Here is a 15,201-nt window from a genome sequence, read left to right as displayed (position 1 = left end):
GTGTGTGTGTGTGTGTGTGTGTGTGTGTGTGTGTGTGTGTGTGTGTGTGTGTGTGTGTGTGTGTGAGAACCTGCCCAGTGGGAAGAAATGCTGAAAGATTGTCACAGCTGAATTTAAATGTGAGATTGGCACTCCTATTTACACAATTTGACTTCTAATGGGGAAAATAAAAAACCTGTTAGAAGAAAACATAATAGCAGGGAATTAGGGTAACTGACGTCTTTCAGAGTGTAAGCAAACAGCTTTGGGTGTTTCGGCTCCTCGAGGGATCTTGTGGATTTTTGTGCCTAGAGACTAAGAGCTGGGACGGCTTCGATATACGTTTGTTGTCGAATGCTTTTTTTTAGAGAGAAGATCAGAGGAGTAAATTTCATGTTGGCGCTGTGCCACTGGGTTTAGTGGAGCAGACACCTGGGGGAGCAGACACCTGGCAACCTCTGCAAATGGATATAGTGTGATTGTTGTTTTATATCACAGAGCAGGCTTTTAGTCATTTAGAATAGTTGTTCTTTAAATCTTAATAATAGCAGGTTATTGTTAGAAATGAACAATAAATCATTGATAGCCTATATGTTGTACAGATGCACAGCATCTGATTGACCTATAACCCAGAGCACATAATTATGGAAGATATTATAGAATCACAAGGCAGAAATCATATAACAAACAAACAAACAAAAAACAGAAGGAAAGTGAAGATGATTTCTGTTAAACTCATTACCATTCCACATTTAACATTGTGCACATTATATTACAATGTAACAGAAAATCAGCATTGTGCTTTATGGCAGATTTCATGAAGGACTCATCTGTCAGGGTTGTGACACAAACTTTACACAATTCCAAAAAAGCTGTAGTATAAAGAAAGAATCAGATAGATATTATATTGGATGGGTTGATATAATAACGCAGAAGAAGATACACTTACCTGATTATGTTTGGATTTACTGAAAGCTCTTAGTGTAGCTTGTGCTCTAGGCTAGCTCTAAATACAAAAGAAAATAAGAGAAAATACATTTACTATATTATAAAGTAAAAAGCCGGTAGGAAGTACAGTACAGCTCTTGACTCGTGATGCCGGATGAAGTGCGGTGAAACTCCATTGTGGCAGGCGGCCAGAGATCTACGTCACCAGGGGAAACTGGAGCGCACGCACCGCCCCTGTGTGTGTGTGTGTGTGTATGTGTGTATGTGTGTGTGTGTGTGTGTGTGTGTGGTGTGATCGGATCTCGGAAATCAGATCAAATGTCGGACCAAATGTTCCCTGGCATTCACTAGATGATGTTAATTAAAATGATTATAAGCCACACCTAATTATTTAAACGAAGGAGTAATATATAATATAATATAATATAATATAATATAATATAATATAATATAATATAATATAACAACAGAATGTAAAAGAACAAAGATTACATAATAGAAAAATAAAACAGAATAACCACAACAGACAAGAACAGAGTAGACAAATTTTTTTTTAAATAAATAAAAGTCCAACAGAACAGAATAAAACAGAACAAAAAACTATATAATTGTACCCAAACTTACAATAATTGAAAACACTACAGACCATGACAAACTCAAAAAGAATTGAAATTACAGTGTAACACGGATGCAAGTCATTTGCAAAGCTGGGACAGAACTCGCCTGCTTACATCACATGGTCTCCTCACAGTTATACATGACTCAAGAAATATAAAGGCAAGATCCAGACTTGCCGTATTAGGAATAAACCAAGTCAGACCATGCTGTTATACAAAAAAATTGCACACGTTCCGACCAATCAGATTTGAGCATTCAACCTAAAACCCTTGCACTTAACTAGCCAAGTATCTCTCCAGATGGTACTACGTTACACTAGCTAAGACTTTTCGACCTAATCAGGTAAGTTTCCAGGCAACCAAGCCATGCACCAACAGAGCTTTTACATACCCAGTATGCTAGCTAATGCATTTATTTGATGCATTTGGCCACCCCATGATAAAATACAACAGAACAACAGAAGGACAGGATGTGATTTTAATCCAGCTATTTCATCCTCATGAACAACTTACCTATGTAGTAATAAATCGAGTCAGGTGCACAATTTAGGAAGCACTGAGTATAAATTGAAGCGGTTCATTGTCATGTCCTGCTCTAACTTATACTTCATGATGCCAAGATAGGTATGTTATAACAAGAACGAACACTAGTATGCATTGCAAGAGGAAGATGAGGGCAGTCAAACAGTACAAAAGGTGTAAATTGTGTTGGAGTAGGAAGTGGTAGCTTAATGGTTAGGATGTTATGATCAAAAGGTAGTAAGTTCAAATCCCAACCCGATGAAGCTGCTGCTCCATGGCCCCTTGTCTAAAGCCCTTAACCCTGAAAAAAAACCCTAAATAAGTGTGTTTGGCAAATGCCATAAATGTAATGCACACATAAAAACACCTGAAAACCTTTCAGATAGTGTTGGTAATAAGTTAATTGTGGGGGTGGTAAGCATTTGACCATTTTTCACACACCATTCACACACACACACACACACACACACACACACACACACACACACACACACACACACACACACTTCTCTATTCGCTTTCAACATACTTACCTGATCACCTGTGATAATGTATTTAAAGTCATCCCAGAGCTGAACAAGTCTGAATTTGTGAATCTGAATTTGCCTGTATTTCACGTTTGTACTCCATATTACAAATAGGTTGGTGTTGACATAGCAAAACTTGTGCACAAAAACGAAATACCTGACAATATTCTTTGGAAACCTGCTGCTACTTGATTTTACTTGATCTTAATCGAGGTGGTTGTGTTTTTAAACATTACCTTAATGAGGCTAGAGCACTAAAATAAAAAACACTGACTATTTATAAATCGTAACCATTGTGTAGCTACATTATGTTGCTTCTCAATGACTTCCCTTCTTTTTCTAATCTGTCATTTTTTATAATCACTTCACAGCACCTCATTAGATACATTTTTTCAAGACAGCTACTGTGCATACAGTTTATTCTTAGCTAATACACAGACTAGCCATAAATGACCTGTTCTTTTTTCAGGAAATCCCTGAATGCCCATAAGAGTTAGAAAGCCAGCAACACTACATTGACAGTTACATGTATAGTACTTTGTACGGTACATACAAATTTCAAATTTTTTTTTTATCTATTTATAATTACATTTAATGCTCCAGAGCATCTGTGGAACGAGTTAGTTCTTGCTATCACATTAAATAGAACATCAACAGTTTACTACTCACCAAAAGTAGATTTCTTTTTCTTTTGTCTGCTTGAATTTAATAAGTAAGTATTGTTCTGCTTGTCATTTCAAAAAAGAAACTGCAAGCTCCCACAAACATTTACATCTGAAGCACTGACACTGGAGACTCCCTCCATAAGTGATGAATTTACATCACAAAAGTTATGACAGAAATTGTGATATTAGAATGAGCGTGCGAATAAAACCTGCCATGTGCCTTGCAGCTGGATGTAGTCAAAGTTATTTAAAAAAAAAAAAAATAAATAAAAAAAATAAAAATTATTAACACCTCCTGGCCAGATCTGAGAATTAAGCAGTGCTGGAAAAAGTAAAAAAAAAAAAAAATGCAAATATTTCAACTTGAACATAGACAACCATGTGACGTATGTTTTACATTCTTAGATATCTACTGTACAGTATTTGCTTTGAAAAACATTTTGTAAAATGGCAAGAAGAAGGTTTTGAAGACACTAGTGATTCTGCAAAATTTTAAGCTTTCTTACTATGGGGTGAAATTATAACAAACAGGTTTGGAAACAAATGATTTTGCTTGTCCAGAGTAAATAATCATTAAACTTTTAGAGGTATACAGTGACATTTTATCAAATAACATTGTGTCTAATAAGTGACACTTATTAGTAGCATTATCTATTTACCTATGGTTGAACAATACACAAACAACGTTTAAATACTATACAAGTCTTGGTTCATGACTATTATACTGTACTGTAGACTATATATGTAGTGCTTCTATAGACATATATATTTATATATATATATATATATATTCCGGAAAATAACACAGCAGAAATTATTTTCTTTCACACAAGCAAAAACTTGTTGAGCCTCTATAGCAATATCCAAAAAAAACCCACAATAATAATTAATTAAGACTTAACGTTAACAATATGTTCACACCATTTCTACACTGCACAAGTAGGACTGTATTTAACCATTCTGATCCTGTGGCCATATTGAGTTGTGTACTGATTACACACATTCACTGAGTTAGCAGATTACCAAAACATCACAACTGTACTCCTTCCTCTACTGACTCATCCACCCTGTTTTCTCTTCTTCCATTTACTCTATACTTCCTTCTGCGTTCCACTCACACACTTATGGAAAATGTTGGTCACAACCCTACAAAATGGAAGATTTACAGCATAATGAACATGAACAATGTATTATCAGTTCATTTAGTTGATATTACACCCTGTTTTCCTTATTTAATTTCATTTGCTGAAAATGTTCAGTTGTGTGATTGGCACAATGAAGAAAATTTAAACACTACTCGGTTGCTGTGAATAAATTGTGTAGTGTTATAAAAGAAATTATTGAAAATTAACTCAATTATGGCTGTACATAAAGTACAGTATATATTTTTTAAATGCCTCTTTTTTTTTACTGTTGATATTGTCTTTTGAATGTAATTATTTAATGCAATTAATAAATTGTAATTTTTTTAAATATAAAATACATTAGGATTTGGGACAGATAGAGCTGAAAAAAAGTCAATTAAAAAGTCCATAAAATTGAAAGAAGAAAACATTTCTATAGCTCAGTAAAGCAAACATGGCTGAAATGATCCCTTAGACTGTTGACGGAGTCTTCATTCATAGTGGACATATTAAATCTTCATTCCTCCCCCATCTCAAAACCTTTCTCACTCAAAAAAAAACGTCACATAAGAGACACAATGAAGGTACTGTTATCGAGCACAACCGGATCCCTGTGTTAGAATGTGAATCAGCCTCGTGCTTGCCATTCAAAGTGAATGAATGGTTGAGTCCATCAAGCAGTGACCAGTCCACCTGCTTCACAATGCTAATGCCATTGTACTTCAAACTGCTAGAGTCCGTAAATAATCTTGATGATGATGATAATTTTAACAGGAAATTATGTTAAGTATACCCATTCAAAAAAGGTCAAAAGATAAACGGAAAATACCTGACTACTGAAACCTGCAGGAAACGTTTTGACTGAACTACAGTATAATAGCATATGAGTGAGGAGGCATACAAACCTGACTGGGTTATACCAGTTTTGTCAGGAAAGAATGAGGAAAAACTCTATTATTGAGAAGCCTTTAGAAGGCTTTTTGTTTTGTTCAAATTCAAGCTGGTAAAAGGTGTAAGCTTTTGACTCACTGAAAATCTATATCCTTACAGCTATAGCTATTTTTGTGAATATTTTTGTGGCAATAAAGTAGATATTCTGATGTAACAGACAAACGAGAAGTTTAAATGTCTTTAGCCTTTTATTTCTGCTGCAGTTGTAATGTTAAAATAGTTAAGAATGCCAATTATATGCACTGCTTACTTTGTTCCGTGTTTTATAAATGTGAACGTTTGTAGCTTAATAAAGTTCCCTAATTAAAAAAATAAAGTTAGTTATGAGAACCCTAATATTACCAAAACATTTTCATAAGTTGACTCTGGGCAATTTTGACAAGTCGTATTTCTTTTGTAATCCGTTAATAGTATCCTTAGTTTTTGGTATCACTCAGATCTGTGTTGTATTGCCTCAAGGCATGCGCATTGCATTTTTTTCTTTTTATTTTAAAATGATTCATGTAAGATCTGGCAACTAGCGATCGATTTTTAATTGCAAAGAAACCCACAAGAACCAAAATGAGGAAAAGCAATGAGGAAACCATAAGGATTGGAACAGGAACTGCAGAGAGGTGATCTTCTTCGAACATACAGCACAGCTATTTCAATATGGCAGCACAGGAAACATGCTGAAGGGGAACAAACAAACAAACAAACAAAAAAATAAACCCCAGACAACTTAAAGAAGTATATATAAAAAATATGCCATCAGATTCATATAAACATTTGTAGACAGTAAAAGCACTCTGTACAGAAAAAGAAGGCGATATACTGTATAAACCAAATGTACAAACAACACAATGACTTCCTTCATAGAAAAAAAAAAATGTCTGAAAGGCTACTTACAAAACATGGTGAAGTTACAGATCTGATGGACTTTCTGTGTATATATGTGCTATCATATGAAAATATGCTTCTTTAGACAGGTTCAGTGTGAAATATACAAGTTGTTCTATATGCCACCAGCGCTACAGTGTATGATCTTCTATTTGTGGAGATATAACACACGGAAACACGTTTATAACACTAAAATGTACAAACGCTGGCAGCTTTTTTCCCCCTCTTTCTTACACACATTTTTCAAAGTCCCTATTTTACTTAAAGGGTGGAACTTAACTCTTTGAACACTAACCAGCAACAGATTTTACAATACAATTTGTTCATTCATATACATTAAACATTTTTACGGTGTGAAGGTCATGGCCTCTGAAGGCATGAAACACCAGGCATGAAAAGGGGAATATGCCCTTGGCATAACTATACACTTGCAGGAAATTTGTTTTACAGCCGATCCACATACTGTCATCTTGTTGGGTAATGGGTGAAAACTAGAGAAGCAGAAAGCAAAAAACAAAACCGAACCAAAGACTGTGCAAAACTCCATAAAGGGAGCAGTCTTTACACAGCTAAAGAACCATGAACACCTTATGACAGTTAGGTGGCAATACAATTCACGGCATCATTATAACCCCCTTACACTTTATAACCGTTCACATAATGCTAGCTGGCTGGCTAGGAAACTTGGCTACCTTTAATGTAACATTAGCTAGGTATGCTAATAGCTTTAAAGATAACATCAGTGTTAGCCAAGCTAAACAAAGGAGGGAAAGAATCCATCTAATACCATGATACCTTTTATTTGTACAGTTATAAAAGCCTTAGGTACCAGCATCTAATGCTTCTTGATATTAAATAGCATAACCCAAGTGTACATTGTAGTGCTTTTTTTTGTTCGTTTTGGCTAGTAATAGAGAATCACATGGCAAAGCAGGCTGCTAGTTGGGCTCCATAAAAGATATAAAGAGGAGAGAGTACAGCATCATACAACGATACAATAAACCCGAAAAGCATTGCAATGCATTTAAAAGCTATATTTGACAAAGTATGTGATGAATCTTTAGAATATGAGGGGTCAATAGAAAACGAGTGCAAGATGTAAGCACTGAGAGTTCATGCAAGCTTCCGTCTCCCTCACAAATACGGCTTTATGCTTAACAATGACATCACGAATCAAGGTGATTAATGACACAATTTTTTTTCATTCTAGCAGCACGCTAAAATAAACGAGGCTAAGTTAATTGTCCCATGATGCCCCTGGTTGCTTAATATTAAGGAGGTCTCTCATTTCTTTTTTTAATTTGAGTGCTAATAATTCTCATAATTGATTAGAATGCTATTGATGCATCCCTGCTGTGAATCACATAGATAATGTTTTTGACGCATCATATTGGGTAGTTTGCAGGGTAACACAACATACATCAAACTGAATAAGTCAAGAAAAAGACCTGGGGTTGATGTTACATCATTGTGTTCCAGATTAGCTAATCAAATTTGCTTGCTCCAAATCAAAAGTAGCATGTTTCCCACAAATCTGACCAAAATAATCCCCAGTTCAAATGTTCGACTGTGAACTGAAAAGATCATCGTCACAATGCATGGGGTAAAATTGCAACAGGAATAAAACAAAGCGGCCATTTGATGTGAGTGTAATGAAATAAGATTTAGATGAGTGTAAGTGGGATGATAAAGGCTGTCTATAAGAAACACACACACACACACACACACACACACACACACACACACACACACACACACACACACACACACACGCGCGCTCCTTACGCACAGATAACCAGCATGGACAACAATGTGCACAAACCTGCATGACTAAAACGCAGAGGAAGTGTTTGCTAAATAAACAGCCAACCGGCACTTCGTTCAACCAGAGATAATGATAAGGTTCTGCTGTGTGGTATATTCTCTCAACTCTTACAATACAGACAGTCAGAGCGGCTTTTTAACCCCAGATCTGACCACTGATGCAAGATCAAGTTTATAGTTTATATATACAGGCATATTATACAAAGACCATCACCATCAGAACACCATCATCTAGACAAACCATGGCCATATATTCCTGTCTGTTAGCTGTTAAGAAAAATAAATATGCACATTTTGTGTTTATATACATCTCAATTGAATTTTTTTTTGTCTTGTCTTGCTGGAAGAGTGCACGCTCTCTCCTATCGTCTCCAGCCAAAACCATTCCGAAGTCTGAGATTAAAATGCAAAGAGAATTATTTTGACCGCACAACTGATGCCAATATTTCTCTGGATTCAACATACGGTATTTTCGTATGTGTGCGTGTGTGTGGTGGTGCTTTGGGAAAGACCACAACGCTGTGCCTGAATTCTGATTTTAAGATAAAAAAAAAAAAAAACTAAACTGTTTTGGACAAACCTTAAATCCAAACAACACCACGCCAACTGTGAAGCTTGGGGGTGGCAGCACCATGCTGTGGGCATGACTGGATAATACAGGAAAATAGAGGACATCACAAGCAAGGAGGTTAATCATAAAATACTGAAGTATATAATGCAGCTCGTTCCGCCAACTATAACTAAACTTTCCTGGTCAAGTGTTTTTCCTCACACAGTGAGCATCACAATTTGTTAATTTTGTTGTGGCATAGTAAAAAATTTCGGTATCTCTGGAATCTTTGAAATACTGTGACTTCACAAATACTAACTTTCTCCTTAGGAACATTTTTAAAACTGAAGATGTTCAAATGTCACCATGAGGAGAGTTTTCCCAGGTTACCCCATGCAAAAAAAATAAATATATGGAAACACAACAACCAAAATGATTTTTTTTTCCAACGTGATACAAGACAATATGTTTAATAACAGAAAAAAAATAACATTTGTTCAACAGTATACAGCTAATAAACTCTTCATTCGGTTCCAATCTCTTTCTTTTTTTGGCTTTAAAAACAACCAGACGTTCCTGAAGTTTAAATATTTTTCGGAGCTACGGTATTCCATGGGTTCCTAAGTTCTTCTGAAGTGACTTTTTGGAAAGCACTAAAGACTCGTGTTGCTCCCACAGGAGCTCGATCCAAGACCGAAGGTATTTCCCATAAAATACATACATTTGAAGTGAATGTTAACAAATGCAGTGTGGTTGGCAAAACTGTCCTAATTGTAAACTGTTTCGGAAACTACACTTTACACTTTTGAAAGTCTCAAAAATGATCTCAAATACTGAAAAAAACGGCAATCAATACAAGTTCAGTTTGATGTATATAAAGAGAGGATAAAGATAAATTTTTTCAAGAATAAAACACGATGCCAAGGTGGATTGCGACAGCAAAGTCTTCTTAGCTTTTCAAAAAGCAGATTATTTTCCTGTAACAGCAATTTGCAATTCATTACCTAATGTTATGCCTTCTAACCTTTTACAGCTGTTTTGTAGAACAAACTAAGCACATTATCACTTACAATATATGAACAAAAGTATTGGGACACCTGACTTTTCCAGCCATATCTGAATCTTTCCCAAATTGTTACCACAAAGTTGGAGCCACAATAGGACGTCTTTAAATGTGGTAACATGATATTTTGCCTTCATTTGAACTCGGAGACCTGAACCTACTATACTTCTGCATGATGATGCCTCTGTGCACTATGCGAGCTCCTCGAAGATATGGTTTACATGGGTTGGAGTGAAAGTTCTTGAGTGACCTGCTATTAAGCTCTGACCTCAACCCTACTGAACACTTTTGGGATGAATTGAAATGCTGGACTGCACCCCAGGACTCCCCGCTCTACATCAGTAGCTGACTTTACAAAAGCCCTTGTGCCTGAATGAGCACAAATTTCACAACCACACTTCAAAATCTAGTGGAACATCTTTCCAGAAGAGTGGAGGTTATTATTACTGCAAGTGAGGAATAGGATGTTCAAATAACACAGAAATTTTATAGTCAGGTCTCCACAAACTTTTTAGTGCACAATTGAGTTGCCAACCTCCTGCATCTTTCAGAGCATCTAGTTTAAATAGGAGACATTGTTCAAAAATGGGTAGTGCACTATATATTTTCAGCTCATACAGATCTTTTCTTTTTCTTCTTGTTTTCTGCTGTAACCTGACTACATGCTTAACTCTGGGACTCCCCATGTAAGTGTCTACTAATCTTTATGACGCAGAACACTCCAAAGCAACAAACACGCCTGATCCTTCTTCCGCTAAACTACCTAAAGCAATGCTTAATGCTGGTGTTAAGAAACGCATGGTGTAAACAACAGTAGAAAACCTCAGATCAGTCAAAGCATTACAATATTTTTTTAAACAGCGGTGTGGCTTGATTTTCATGTAGGTATTTTTATCATTTTTATACATACACACATTACGATCATTTAGCTGACACTTAAACCCAATGTTCTATAATATCGTCATACGTATTGTTTCTTATGAACATTAGCTTGGATATTTTTGTTGCTGAATCTCTGACCCTGCTGATGTGACATGGTAAAGTAGTGACACTGGAAAAGGGAACTGGAAAAAGTAGCATGAATCAGCCATACAGCTTTCACGTTTTTTTTTTAGGTAACAGAAGACAAGTTTTTATAAATTAAGTGCTATAAAATCAAAAAACATAAATACTGTACACAATTTCACCACAACAGCCATACTGACTGCTCCTTTATATGACCTACTGGACTCCATAGTTAAAAGACAAAAATGACACAAAAAACAATAACTGGACAACAGAAAGTATAGTGTCATGATGATGATGTGTAAAGATTGTGGCTGTGACCGTGGCGATATGCCGATAAGAATTAGAACGCTATTACACGTGTCCTGTTTCCACCAACGCAGTGCCAGATCCTAATCTCTGAATCAGTTTGCACATTTGAACGGCAAAGTGCTGGTTCTCAGACACTAAAAGCAACAGAAGGCTGCAAGTCTGTAACCATGAAGCAGGGGCTTGGAGGTAGAGCCGCATTATCTCCATGGCAACGAGCTGAACAATTTGAGTTATTCACATTATTACCAAAGAAGACAAAAATGCTCTCTGGGGTGAGGGACAAGTTCTTCTTTGCACGGGAATGTTTTTTGTCTTTCTATAAAAGGTTTAATCTGATGCATAAGCGGTTCTAAGGAAAATAGATATTGTGACAATTAAGCAATGGTCTGAGCAAGTTAGAACCATTTAAGTACTGCCTGTGTACGGAAAAAAAAAAACACCAAAGAGTTCTTTGGTTTGTCCATCTTGGAAAAAATAAAGGATCATACATTTTTTTTTCAAAATAGAGACCTTTTAAAAACTCAGAACCATGTAAAGATCCCTTGAGGATCCCTTTTGTTTTTTGGCAAAAGCTTGTGTTAATATTCTTTAGGCAAAACCCCATACTCAAAATAATGCAAAAGACACCAGACTTAAGCATGTCTTGTATTTGCATGTAATTGCTGTCTATACTAGCTAAAGGGTTTGGATGGTTTTGACTCAGAAGCACACACCCAGATTTCTTTTTATATATTATTTTTAATGAAACACTTCAGGTTTGAAACTGGTAGAAATTCAGGCCTGAAGCTACTGCACTGTGGAGGTGGAAAAGGGGTAGGGTTTGGTAAGGGGTAAGTGTGTGACTTTAGTTGGTGTGCATGTGTGAATGTGTATATAATATAGTCTTAAGTAGATACCCTAGCCTTATATTGCACATTGGTTAGGTACAGACAAACACTAGTGTCACTCTCACTTGTGGAGCTCAAGACAAAACCTTGTTTTTCATGAACACGATCAAAGTGTGACGGAGCAGTAGTTGATCACGCTGTGTGTAAACGAGTCCATCGCCAATCGTTCGCTAAAGAAGGGCAGGACATAAAACACTCCGAAATATCCAGTCATCTTTAGTGTCCGCCCTACTTTTTTCTATAGACTCCAGTCTATTTCTTTCATCTAACCTTCTTCTGTACGGTTCTATTGGTTCTATTCATCCTTCAGTTCAATTGTTCCACATTGCAGTTGCTTCTGTCTTCATGCTCGTTTTTCTCCTTCATGCTCATTCTCCATCCAGTGAGTTGTCCTTTCTGTGACAAAATCTCCCCGGTATCTCTTCTCTGTAGACTGGTGTCAAGCTATACGCATATTATCCCACTAGGAAAAACACCACAAAGCAGCGTGAGATTTACTTCTTACACCATGTGGGACACACGGAGTACAACTCGACGACCGATTACACAACGAAACAAAGAAAATGTCTGAAATATCCCTTTCAGTTTCAGTCATGCTCATGCACTGAGATAGCAGGGTTCAGAGGCTTGAGCAGCACGCTGCCAATGAGGAGGCGGAGCCTGAATTCATGGCACGGGGGCCCTCGTTTGGAATGGAGAGCCTTTCACACATGCCATAGCAGCAGGTGGTTGGTGCTGTCGTCTCGTCCCACTGTCTCGCTGCTGCTGTTCAGCCTGAAGTCCTCGTAGCCGTCTCCGCCACTGATCACCAGCAGGGTGGATTTACCCGTAAGGAGAGTGGAGGATCGGCGCTGTTGCACTCCTCCGTCGCTACTCAGCTCTGAGACGCACACAATACAGAGACAGGGTTAGAACCTGACAGTGAATACAACAGTATTTCATGTATAAAAAAGTGGAGTTACAGTTTGTAATATCAGTGCTAGTTTTTGATATGTCATGTTACAGTTTGTAACAACAGTGTTACAGTTTATAGTATCAGTGTTACAGTTTATAGTATCCGTGTTACTGTTTATATCAATGTTAGTTTGCAACATTAGAGTTACAGTTTATATCAGTGTTACAGTTTATAATATCCATATTACAGTTTATATCAATGTTAGTTTGCAACATTAGTGTTACAGTTTATATCAGTGTTACAGTTTATAATATCCATATTACAGTTTATATCAATGTTAATTTGCAACATTAGTGTTACTGTTTATATCAGTGTAACAGTTTGTAATACCAGTGTAACAGTTTGTAACAACAGTGTAACAGTTTGTAATACCAGTGTTACAGTTTGTAACACCGGTGTTACAGTTTGTAATACCAGTGTTACAGTTTGTAACATCAGTGTTACAGTTTGTAACATCAGTGTTACAGTTTGCAACTTCAGTGTTACAGTTTATAACATAGGTGTTACAGTTTATGTCAGTGTTGGAGTTTGTAATATCAGTGTTACAATTTGAAATTACAGTAAACAATACTGCATGTGTGTAAATATATAACACAACTAGACTGAAGATCTGATCCCTTGCAGACATGACCCAAAGAAACAAAATAGTGACAAAGTTTCATCATTTTTGAGCACACCTGACTCAGCCTGGGAAGGAAAGTGAACATCAAAACCCTCGGGCAGCTCGATGGAGGTGAGAAAGCGGACGTGACCGGTGTGGCCGTGAGCAGATCCAGTGGGCACGAGCGGTGCCTTCGAAGTTCCTGTTCCTACATTGGAGGTCACAGGTGGGACTGGTAGAGTGAGCACTACACCAGCACTTGTCCCAATCCACAGCACATCTCTGCAAGCCAGGAGAGCTGTGATCCTCAGACATGCAGCCTTGTGCTGCCGAATAATGGCATCCGAACCTGAGATAGAGAAAAGAAAAATAAATATTGTACCTCCAATATTAGCAAAGCGCTCACACTGGAGACTCTTTCCAAAATGTGAGCATCTCCTCAGAAAAACCTCACCGTGTTAATAATTACACGAATTCTATATGCTGTTTTTAATGATTAAAATTAGATTACATAGAACCTTCAATAGTATGTCTGTGAACTGGCTATGAATTAGTCATAAACATGAACAGAAACCTTTTTATACCTGCAAGCATCTTGTGAACAGCAGGTGCCACGTCCACCTCAGCGATGCTCTCGTAGCTGGTGGAATGGTACAGTCGAACCTGCGCGCTGCCCTGCAGAGCCACCCACACACCCTGACCATAGCTCACCATGCAGGTCACACAGCGCCCGCTGTCCTGGCCCACTACAAAGGAGTGCTGCATGCACACACACGCACACACACACACACGCACACATACAGACACACAAATAAAAACATGACTATGTGGACATCTAGTACATATTATAGCTTAAAAACATATATATGCTTTTGTATACACAGTTTTCGAATATGATATCATTATTCAAAACAGCACCTTTTCAGGAGAGCATAAACACATCCAGTTTGCATGTACATTGCTTTGGGCTTAACATTACCCTTTTTTAGTCATATCCAACTCTCATCCACCCTATATTATTTTAGCACTTGGATAATGAACGTATCCAGTAATATTTCTGCACACATCAGCTGACTGTTCTGTCTAATTGAGGAGTGCTGATTTATTTGAGAGGGTAGAAAAGAAGGCTGTGCCTTTCAAGTTAAATCAAGACAAGTGTCAGACAGACACCAGCACCAACAAAAATTACAAAACCGTGCACTAATACAAGAAAACAAAAAAACGATTCCAGAGCACTTCTATCAGTGGGCAGGGTGCACTCACCTCTTGGGTTAAAGTGCTGGTGTTCATGATAAGAATACGGTTCTGACAGCCGCACCACAGCTTCCCTCCCACTGGGACCATCTTAGTGACAGGACCGCTCGGGGAACCCAAACACAAGGTCTGAGAACTCTGAGGATCCCAAAAACTACCTGCAAGAGAGAACAATAAAAAGCAACTCATTTGATAATAACATAATCAGGTGCAAAAAAGCGTGTAAATTACAGGGCTATGGTGTTTTTCTTTTCAACTAAATCAATTATCAAATTTATATTATTGTGTGTGCATTATTGGACTACAGTGTGTTTCCTTTCAACTGAATCCATTAATATAATGCAATTAATTTTTTCGATACTATTTTGTTCATTTACACACTGTATCACACTCCTCTTATCATTTGCATATCTGATGTGATTGATTTAAAGCTAGACTCAGCATTTATTCTTGCTTTTTTGCTTAGAAAAAACTCCCATTAGGGGTCGCCACAGCTGATCATCCGCATGTTTGTTTTAGCACATGTTTTAGCACATGT

The 15,201-nt window shown here is 37.2% G+C and overlaps 2 protein-coding genes and 1 long non-coding RNA gene across 5 annotated transcripts in view; 1 reads left to right on the top strand and 2 right to left on the bottom strand.

Annotated features, from left to right (window-relative positions):
* The window catches only part of relt (RELT TNF receptor), a 30,629-nt gene extending 27,204 nt beyond the window's left edge, over positions 1-3,425 (bottom strand). Inside the window, exons 1-2 of one of the 2 annotated variants that reach the window (XM_083553081.1) lie at positions 3,263-3,348; positions 929-985 (exon numbers count right to left, since the gene is read on the bottom strand). The gene's annotated coding sequence lies outside the window, so the exon portion shown is untranslated. Of the gene's footprint in view, positions 1-928; positions 986-3,262 lie in introns of both variants that reach the window. The other variant, XM_083553082.1, reaches the window with a different exon arrangement.
* Positions 1-15,201, top strand: part of LOC310732588 — a 325,505-nt gene that overhangs the window by 92,393 nt on the left and 217,911 nt on the right. The gene's annotated exons all lie outside the window — the stretch shown is intronic.
* arhgef17 (Rho guanine nucleotide exchange factor (GEF) 17) overlaps positions 9,041-15,201 on the bottom strand; it is a 114,424-nt gene continuing 108,263 nt past the window's right edge. For both annotated transcript variants that reach the window (XM_083552807.1, XM_083552808.1), the window contains 4 exons: positions 14,673-14,821; positions 13,994-14,168; positions 13,486-13,758; positions 9,041-12,733 (listed from right to left, as the gene is read on the bottom strand). In XM_083552807.1, the coding sequence (XP_083408933.1) occupies positions 12,558-12,733; positions 13,486-13,758; positions 13,994-14,168; positions 14,673-14,821 (773 nt within the window). In that variant the 3' untranslated portion in view covers positions 9,041-12,557. The remainder of the gene's footprint in view (positions 12,734-13,485; positions 13,759-13,993; positions 14,169-14,672; positions 14,822-15,201) is intronic.

Source organism: Silurus aristotelis (genome assembly GCF_946808225.1).
Source record: "Silurus aristotelis genome assembly, chromosome: 10".
In the NCBI taxonomy this organism is placed as follows: Eukaryota; Metazoa; Chordata; class Actinopteri; order Siluriformes; family Siluridae; genus Silurus; species Silurus aristotelis.
The sequence above is the reverse complement of the archived record's forward strand: the minus strand, read 5'-3'. Positions and strand labels throughout refer to the sequence as shown.